Raw genomic sequence first — 9378 nt, forward strand, 5'->3', positions numbered from 1 at the left:
GAGGGAGAGGGCGTGGAGTCGAGGGTGGGATCGCCCTCATAGAGTTACAGAGTTAGGAGTGGTGAGCTTTTCGGTCCTCGGGAGGTGAAGTCGTCCCTCACGTCTGGAAACCACGAGAGGATATCAAGCCAACCCCCCTCCTGTCAACCCCCTCCTGTCTCATTATCCACCACACCATATAGAAGGAAAGCCCAAAGCTCAACGCAACCAAGTCTGTTCATACAATCAGTGATACTATCGCCAACAATGACACTCTGCTATGCTGATGTGTAGGACTACTCGTATAACCATGAACCGAAAGCCATGCGACCCCTGACAACTGATACCCTGAGATAAAAGAGACACCGTCTGCCCGTGGCCTACACCCCTAGGTATAGCCTCACGAGCATATCCAACTCCACCCGTGCCATACTACAGACTATCCAATTCACCATAGCGCCAAACCACCCCCCTTCATAAGCGCAACTCCCCCATCTCAGCAACCACACTCGCCTTCGCGCCCATGCCAGTCCCGCTCTCACCAAACCCATCGTCGGCGAAAGCCTTCCGGTACTATCACAAACAGAACCATGTCAGCATGCCACACGTTTCTACAACCAAGAAGTCGTAGATAAAAAGGGAGTAGTACTCACCGCAAACACAAAATTCACCAACAACGCCACCGCCAACGCCACACTAACCACCAGCGGCCACAGCAAGAAATCAAAGTCCTTCCCGCTGCGCTGAACAATCATATCCCTACGACGCACCACCACCCAATAGCTCCACGCACCAGCAAACACCGCCACCCTCACAAAAATCACACTCATCACCTGAGCAAGGGCATCCCGCCGCTGCCGCCGACGAGTACAAACTGACGCAGCCGCGAGCAGCACACAGATATGCTGCACTGAGAGTGCCCTCGTAGCCAGCGAACTGGCTCGATCTGCAGGGGATCGCGTTCTTGATCCACTCGGTCGGCTCGACGACGCCGGGGGGAGGGTGGCGGCGCTGCCCTGAAAGCTGGCGCGCCTCGCGGGCCTGCTTGGCGCGGGGAGTACTTGGAGAGCGAGAAGCCCGGAAAGACGGAGGATAGCGTGCCGTAGTTGAGGCCCGATCGCCCGGGCTGGGACTCGGGTGGCTGTTGGTCGTCGGTTTGAGGTTGGTTGCCGTTGTTGAGCGTGCTCGGCTCACCGGCTTCGTCGGCTTGGGCGGCGCTGTCCCGGGAGAAGCGGGCTGATTTAGGAGTCTGGGCGGGGGTTTCGGCTGCGAGCCGGTCGGCGAGGTAGGACCGGGCGACGGGCGAGCTACGGGTGGGTTTGTAGGAGCTGAGCTTGGTGCCGAGGAAGCTGCCGACGACTTGTTCGTTTTCGGCGCGCTGGGCGCGGCGGGACTCTTCCGCTTCGAAGGCGACCTGCGGGTCTTTGCGAATATCGGTATCGAGGTCGGAGAGCCAGAAGGGAAGACTGTTGACATAGTCCTCAAAAAGCGAGGCGGTGCCGTGGACGAACTTGGAGAAGCGCGGGCAGGGGTGGACAAGATGGGAGCCGGTCAGGTCCTGAATCCAGGCCGGGCGCTTGCCGCGGCTGTCTTCCCTCAACTTGATCTCAAGTACGGCGTAAGGGAAGCGCGATACTTCGCTCTGGTTGATATTCTTGAAAGGGTACGTCATGTTGCTGTCATCAATGTCGGCGCGGTGCCACTCCTTAGGGTCTCGGCATGGCCGATCGCGGTCGAGCGTGTCTTCTCGTATGAAGGCAATGTCGGTGTCAATCGATATGCGCACGCGGTCGTCGCCCGGCTTCTGGAAGGCGTTTCGCTTGTAATTGGCCCTTACCATCGGCTCAAGCTTGTTCGCACGCACAAACGCCTGGATAGCATCCGCTGTCGATTGGAATGCCTCGACGTCTTCCACCTTTTGGCCCTTCCTCTCCATCTTCTGCACCGACTTCTCCATCTTATACTCGCCGTCCAAGAAAGCTTTGATGTACTTCTCCTTGATTACGAACTTGCGCTCCTCGCTGGTGCCGTTATCGTGCAGGATCTTCTGTTCGAAGGAGATGTCCGGGCGCGAGCTCAGCTGGCCGTACCAGCGCAGGCGCAGGGACGATGCCTCCGTCTTCCGCTCAACTTTGTTCAGGTAGAGGTCGAACTTGGGGTTGTCAAAGTAGACCGACGTGATGGTCGGGTCCTGTTGTCCGTCTACCTCCTTGGCGGACTGCTCGCTGTACACCAATGCTGGCAGCCGGCGGAGGATGTACGTCTTGACCTCGAGCAGATTGTCCGGGTGCACCCAGAACTTGTGCGCCGTGTACTTCTCCCCATTATGCGTTTCGGGCTGGCTGTTGGGGTCGATGGGGTAGGCATCGCCCGCGCCGGGCTCCTCGAGCTGCTGGCGGATGGCGAAGTACATGAGGGACAGCTTGTTGAGCAGCGGCCAGTAGGCTTGCTCCGAGTTGAAGGGCCGCTTAGCCAGGCTAACCATCATCATGGGACGGATCTTGTAGCGGTCGCCGCGCTTCCGGTCATGCTTCTTAACAATCTTGAGAAAGCCCGTGTAGTTGAGGTTACTGTACTTCTGCAGCTCCTTGACCTCGTTCGTGATAGCGTCGAGCTCGGCCTCGAGGTCCTTGAGTTGCTGCGGGTCGGTATCCGGCTTCGGCTTGCCCTCCTCGGCCGTGGGCAGATCCTTGAGCTTCTCGAAGGCGCTGTCAATGCGGCGACGCAGGTTCTCGACCTGTTCTGCCTGGAACTCGGCGACTTTGTCTAGCTGGACGTTGAAGATCTCTTCGCAAAAGCGGTTCTCGTCATCTTCGGTCCATGGCGTCTCCTCATCATCGGGCTCATTCTCGCGCAGAAGGCTCTTGAGTTTCCCATAATCGATGTATTTGTCCTGCCATGGCGGGTAGACTGATAATCGGAGGGTCTTGCCGAAGCGCATTGTCGCGAAGCCTCAGGGCTGTCGGTGTGGACTAAAAACGTGGATTGGCTGGCTGGCGGTGTGAATATTCAAAATAAAGATGAACGATGAGATAAAATGCCCGCCTAAACCAGTGCAAAACCCGCCCCAATCGTACAATTGACGAGCCGGGTGTTGTCAATGTCGAGTTGTAGAAAAGCGGAAAACTGAACGAGAGAGCAAACGAGCATTCTACGAAGTAACTCGTCATTACCACCACCAACCTCCCCACATGGACATGGCATGGCACGGATCTCGGAGACCTGCCGAGCGCCCCACAGCAGTTGCTGCAGCACCCTGCAGAACCCGCAGCTAGAGACCCGGACACGACAACACAATCACAACCTCTTCTGGGAGCTTAGGTTTATTATGAAAGAAAAGCGTGTAGTTTCAATGCTGAATCAGCATTGAAGCAAGCTGCGATAAAGAGCCGTGTGCCATATGGAGGTTATCTCTCGTGCATGTGCCCTCCTCATGCTGAATCAGTTCACTAAACAGAAGTACCACCCTCTGTAACGGTACTAATCGAGCAGCTTGACCGGCGCCAGAACACCGCTGCCATTGACCAATCGATGTCCCCACGTGCTCCGTAACAGGGCCCACACCAGCAACAAGCTTTCAGCTGTGGTGGGCACCCGACCCTCTGGTCAGAAGGGCTAGACTCTGGAGGGAAAAACAAGAGAGTGAGGAAAGGAAGTTGAGAAGAGATTGTGAAGAGAAATCGAGTATAAAAAACGGAAAATGAGAAATCGAATGAAAGAAAAGAAAGGAAAAGAAATCAAGCACAACAAATAAATGATTTTTATTTATTTATTATTATTTCCTACACCGATATGCCCTGGGGCGCGCCGGTCCTTCTACTGCTATTTACAAAGGAAACCGTACCGTATAGGCCGGATAAAAACCTCTGTCTACCACTTTGAGACAACAATCTATGAATCCGTCATACTGCAAAAGAAAGGAGGCCCTTTGCCGGCCTCCGGGCCCTCTAGCCCTCCCCATCCACTGTTTCTAGCTCCAGCCTTCTGGCCAGGCTATACTCCAGTAGCCGGCCAGAGTCCATCAGCCAGCCAAGGACCTTCCTAACAAATCTTCTGCTCCGGGCACCTACTCCCCGTAATACGGTTTGTAGGTCCCTATGTGACCGAATCTCTCTGCCGTCCCACGGCCTTTGTAACGGCGGGTCGGGGCACCAAACAACCAAGTGCTCCACCGTCTCCCTGCCTCTCCCGCACTCGCAATAGGGGGTGCGGACCTCCGGGACTTTCACCCTGAACAGGTAGTCCCGGAGGCCTATATCCCCGATACGGGCCTGGGAAAGGAGGGAGCTCTGCGCCTTTGTAAGACCTTCGTGTCTCATCAGAGCTTTGTCGGTAAATAAGAGGGCTGGGGGGTCTTCGTCGGCTATCCTCCTGTTTAATACCCTCTGTCGAGTAGTACTTTGTTGACTAGCTCTCTGTTGTTCCCACCGGGCCTGCCAGGCCAGTTCGACCACCTCCTTGGTATTCGACCCTTTATTTCTTTATTTATTTATTTTTGAAAAAAAAAAAAAAAAAAAAAGAAAGAAAGAAACCAAGCAAATGAATAATTTCTTCAGGCTAACTGCCCTTCTGACTTTGCTTGGAGTCCAAGCCGGCTCCAGGCCCCGACCATCAATCAAGTTACATATGGAGCATCATAATGGTTTCCACGCCATGGGCATACACACAACCACAAGAATCGAAGTCATCACTATCAGAGTTAACAGCTCATTCTCAAAATGGTATCAGAATCATAAAATGCGAAAGACGAAAAAAGAAGCTATGCTAGATCCCCGCTCATGAACCCATGCCCATCATATAGCCATGCCCATAGTACCAGGAAAGACACATGCTTCGTAACTAAACCCACATTCATACCTCATTCACCTCATTTCTCTCTATTTTCATAACTAGTGCCCAGCTCGCTCAAGCTCAAAGCATCAGTCGCCCCTCAAGCAGCAACCGGCTCGACCGCCGCCACCGTCGTCGCCGCCCCAGCAGCAAACACCTCCTCGGCAGTGTGCTTGACAATGCCACCCGTGACAGGCAGGTTAGTGCACTTCTCGAGGTAGAGATCGACCTCGCGCGCCGCCTGGCGGCCTTCGTTGATGCCCCTGAAAAACGTCACCGTCAGTATTCGCCATATCCAAGCTTCAAATCCAAGAAAGTAGGTAACTCACCAGACAATCAGCGACTGTCCCCTGCGGCAATCGCCCGCGGCGAAGATGCCCTCCACGTTGGTAGCGTAGCCACCAGCGGGCGTCTTGACATTCTTGCGTCCATCCTTCTCGATCTCGTCGCCGAGGACCCTGCCCTCGGGACCCAGGAAACCCATCGACAGCAGGACAAGATCGGCAGGGAAGAACTGCTGGGAGCCATCGATCTTGTGCATCTCCCAGCCGCCGGCGGGAGTGCGGGTCCACTCGACACGCACCGTGTTGATGCCCTTGACACGGCCGGCGCCGTCGTCGACAAAGTCCTGCGACATGATGCAGAACTCGCGCGGGTCCTTGCCCATGTGCTGGCGCACCTCGCTGTGGCCGTAGTCGACGCGGTACACGCGCGGCCACTGCGGCCAGGGGTTGTCGTTGGCCCGCTCCGCCGGCGGCTGCGGGAGCAGCTCGAAGTTGATAACCGACGCCGCGCCGTGCCGCACCGACGTGCCGATGCAGTCGTTGCCCGTGTCGCCGCCGCCGATCACCACCACGTGCTTGCCCCGCGCCGAGATGTACGCGCCGTCGGCAAGCTCCGAGTCGAGCAGCGACTTGGTGTTCTGGTGTAGGAACTCCATGGCAAAATGGATGCCCTCGAGGTTGCGGCCCGGTATGGGGAGGTCGCGCGCCACCGTGGCACCCGTGGCGATGATGACTGCGTCGTTGTTTGCCTTCAGGTCCATCAGCTGGACGTCCTCGCCCACGGTGACGCCCGTCTTGAACTGAATGCCCTCGGCCGCCATGAAGTCGGTGCGCCTCTTGACAATGCGCTTGTCGAGCTTCATGTTGGGGATACCGTACATGAGCAGACCACCAGCGCGGTCGGCGCGCTCGTAGACGGTGACCATGTGGCCAGCCTTGTTGAGCTGGTCAGCGGCAGCGAGACCGGCCGGACCCGATCCGATGATGGCAACGGTCTTGCCGGTGCGAACCTTGGGTGGATTGGGGACCATCCAGCCCTTCTCAAAGCCGCGGTCAATGATGGCGCACTCAATCGACTTGATGCCGACGGGGTCTTCGTTGATGCCAAGCACGCAAGCGCCCTCGCAAGGTGCAGGACAGACGCGGCCGGTGAATTCGGGGAAGTTGTTGGTCATCAACAGGCGGTCCAGGGCGTCGCGCCATTGATTTTGGAATACCAGTTCATTCCATTTGGGAATGATGTTGGAGATAGGGCACCCAGAGTCCGACTGGCAGAAGGGGACACCGCAGTCCATGCAACGAGCAGACTGGTACTTGAGCTCGTCCTCATCCAGCCGCTGCGATAGCTCGGCCCAATCCTTAGTCCGCGTCTTCGTGCTGCGGTACTTCTCGGACCTCCGCTGGTACTTCATGAAACCACGGGTCTTATCCAAGACGAGCGCCTTCTTCTTGTCGGCTGCGTCGTCCCTCACGCTTTCCTCAATGTCCTGGAGCTTGGCGGCCTTTTCCTGCTCCTCTTTCTTATGGCCGGGGATCACAGGGAGATTATACTCAGCACGCTTGGCCGCGGCCGCCTTGGCTGCCTCTTCCTCAAGGACGCGCTTGTAGTCTACCGGGAGAACCTTGACAATCCGGCGGAGAGCACGGTTGAAGTCAACCAGGATACGAGCAGCGAGTTCAGAGCCCGTGTAGTGGTGGTGGTCCTCGATCAGGTTACGGACGTAGGCAATCTCCTCAGGGTCCTCAATACTGCCGGCTTCAACCATCTCCGTGTTGAGCTTGGAGCGGAAGTCTTTGTTGATATCGAGAACGTAGGCGATACCGCCCGACATACCAGCCGCAAAGTTGCGGCCGGTACTGCCTAGAATGACAACACGGCCACCGGTCATGTACTCACACCCGTGGTCACCAACACCCTCGACGACGGCAATGGCGCCCGAGTTGCGCACAGCGAACCGCTCCGCAGCAACGCCGCGGAAGTAGCAGGTGCCCGATGTGGCTCCGTACAAGCAGACGTTGCCAACCAGGATGTTCTCCTCAGCCTTGAATACCGCCGACCGCGGGGGGTACACGATGAGACGACCACCAGACAAGCCCTTGCCGACGTAATCGTTGGCATCGCCCTCGAGTTCCAATGTGACACCGGGAGCCAGGAAGGCACCAAATGACTGGCCAGCGGAGCCCTTGATATTAACATGGACGGTATCCAACGGAAGTCCGCCCTCGCCGTACCGTTTGGAGATCTGGTACGACAGCGAAGTACCCATGGCGCGGTCGGTGTTGACAATGTCGCATTCGATACGCGACGGCAGGCCCTTATCCAATGTCAACTCTGCCTCAGAGATGAGTTTGTTGTCCAAGCGGACATAGAGGCGATGGTCCTGCTTGCGGACGTTGAACGTCGCAACCCCCGGCCGTAGCTTATGGGCGGGCGTGAGGATGAGCGACAGGTCAATGTTGGCTGTCTTCTTGCTCCGGATATCGTCGCGGATCTTGAGGACCTCGGCATGTCCAATCATCTCGTTGACCGTCCTGAAGCCAAGCCTGGCCATAAGAGACCGGAGCTCGTTGGCGACATAGAAGAAGAAGTTGATGACATGCTCGGGCGTGCCGGTAAACTTCTTACGGAGCTCGGGATCCTGGGTTGCAATACCAACCGGGCACGTATTCATGTGGCATTTCCTCATCATAATACAGCCCATGGCGATCAAAGGAGCTGTAGCGAAGCCCCATTCCTCGGCGCCGAGCAGACAGGCGATGGCTACGTCGCGGCCCGTCCGCAGTTGGCCATCCGTCTGGACGACGACACGGCCACGCAGATCGTTCAGCACGAGCGTCTGGTGGGTCTCGGCAAGGCCCAATTCCCATGGAAGACCGGCGTACTTGATACCCGTCCAGCGGGAGGCACCGGTGCCGCCGTCGTGGCCCGAGATGAGGATGTGGTCCGCCTTTGCCTTGGCGACCCCCGACGCGACGATGCCAACACCCGTCTCCGACACCAGCTTGACCGACACGCGCGATCGAGGACTCGAGCACTTGAGGTCGTAGATGAGCTGCTTCAAATCCTCGATTGAGTAAATGTCGTGGTGCGGCGGTGGGGAGATCAGACCAACGCCAGGGGTCGAGTGCCGCGTCCGCGCGATCGGCTTGGACACCTTGTGGCCAGGAAGCTCGCCGCCCTCACCTGGCTTGGCACCCTGCGCCATCTTGATCTGGAGCTCGTCTGAATCGGCCAGGTAGGCGGAGGTGACGCCGAAGCGCCCAGAAGCGACCTGCTTGATGGCCGAGCGCATGGTGTCGCCGTTGGCCATCCGCTCAGAACGCTCGGCGTCCTCGCCACCTTCGCCGGTGTTGGACTTTCCCCCAAGCCGATTCATGGCAACGGCGAGGGTCGAGTGGGACTCCATCGAGATGGAACCATACGACATGGCGCCGGTGCAAAAGCGCCGCACGATCTCGGTCCACGGCTCGACCTGGTCGATCGGGATGGGTGTGCAGTCGTCGAACTTGAAGTCCAGCATGCCACGAAGCGTGCAAGACTTGATTTGCTCGTACTCTGAGAGGGAATAGGCCTCGTACGACTTGTCGTTCTTGTTGCGGACCGCATCCTGGATGTTGGCAATGGACTTGGGATCGTTGACGTGCGCCTCTCCGCCATCACGCCAGTGGTACTCGCCGGATTCCGCAAGGCCGGGGACGACAACAGTCTCGCGAGAAGGGAAACCGCGCTCGTGGAGGCGGAATGCATCCTCAGCGATGAGCTCGAAGGTGATGCCCTTGATTCGGGAGGCGGTGCCGCGGAAGCAGCGGTCGACAACGCTGTCATCGACGCCGAGGGCTTCGAAGATCTGCGCGCCCTTGTAGCTGGCAAGGGTAGAAATACCCATTTTGCTCATGACTTTGAGGATACCGCCGTCGCACGAGTGTATGTAGTTACGGATGAGAGCGTCATCGGTGAGCTTCTTCTTAATAAGCTTCTCTCGATTGAGCTTCAAGATGCACTCGATAGCCAAGTAGGGATTGATGGCATCCACACCGTAGCCAAGCAAGACACACATGTGGTGCACTTCGCGGGCCTCGGCGGTCTCGACGACGATCGCAGCCATGGAACGCCACTTGTTTGCGACAAGATGGTGGTGAACCATGCCGGAGGCAAGCAAAGCCGAAACAGCAACCCGGTCCTTGGAAATGTTCCGGTCAGAGAGGACAATGATGCGGTCCCGTGCCTCGATCGCGGCGGTGGCCTCGTTGCAAATGTAATCGAGGTGGTTGATATAGCCCTGGA

General features: G+C 57.3%; 3 protein-coding genes across 3 annotated transcripts in view; all 3 read right to left on the reverse strand.

Annotated features, from left to right (window-relative positions):
- Positions 1 to 2920, reverse strand: part of CHGG_10372 (uncharacterized protein) — a gene marked incomplete at both ends in the record, with an annotated part of 6277 nt that extends 3357 nt beyond the window's left edge. The window contains 3 exons of the mRNA XM_001228298.1: positions 522 to 552; positions 633 to 738; positions 813 to 2920. Coding sequence (XP_001228299.1) covers positions 522 to 552; positions 633 to 738; positions 813 to 2920 — 2245 coding nt within the window. The remainder of the gene's footprint in view (positions 1 to 521; positions 553 to 632; positions 739 to 812) is intronic.
- Positions 2921 to 3926: 1006 nt separating this feature from the next.
- CHGG_10373 (uncharacterized protein) lies at positions 3927 to 4298 on the reverse strand (the record flags this gene model as incomplete). The annotated part of the gene is made up of 1 exon (XM_001228299.1): positions 3927 to 4298. The coding sequence occupies one exon, from the start codon at positions 4296 to 4298 to the stop codon at positions 3927 to 3929; it is 372 nt and encodes a 123-aa protein (XP_001228300.1).
- Positions 4299 to 4909: 611 nt separating this feature from the next.
- Positions 4910 to 9378, reverse strand: part of CHGG_10374 (uncharacterized protein) — a gene marked incomplete at both ends in the record, with an annotated part of 6698 nt that continues 2229 nt past the window's right edge. The window contains 3 exons of the mRNA XM_001228300.1: positions 4910 to 5072; positions 5139 to 6885; positions 6991 to 9337. Of these exons, the coding sequence (XP_001228301.1) occupies positions 4910 to 5072; positions 5139 to 6885; positions 6991 to 9337 (4257 nt within the window). The remainder of the gene's footprint in view (positions 5073 to 5138; positions 6886 to 6990; positions 9338 to 9378) is intronic.

Source organism: Chaetomium globosum, genomic scaffold (genome assembly GCF_000143365.1).
Source record: "Chaetomium globosum CBS 148.51 scaffold_7 genomic scaffold, whole genome shotgun sequence".
NCBI classification, from domain to species: Eukaryota; Fungi; Ascomycota; class Sordariomycetes; order Sordariales; family Chaetomiaceae; genus Chaetomium; species Chaetomium globosum.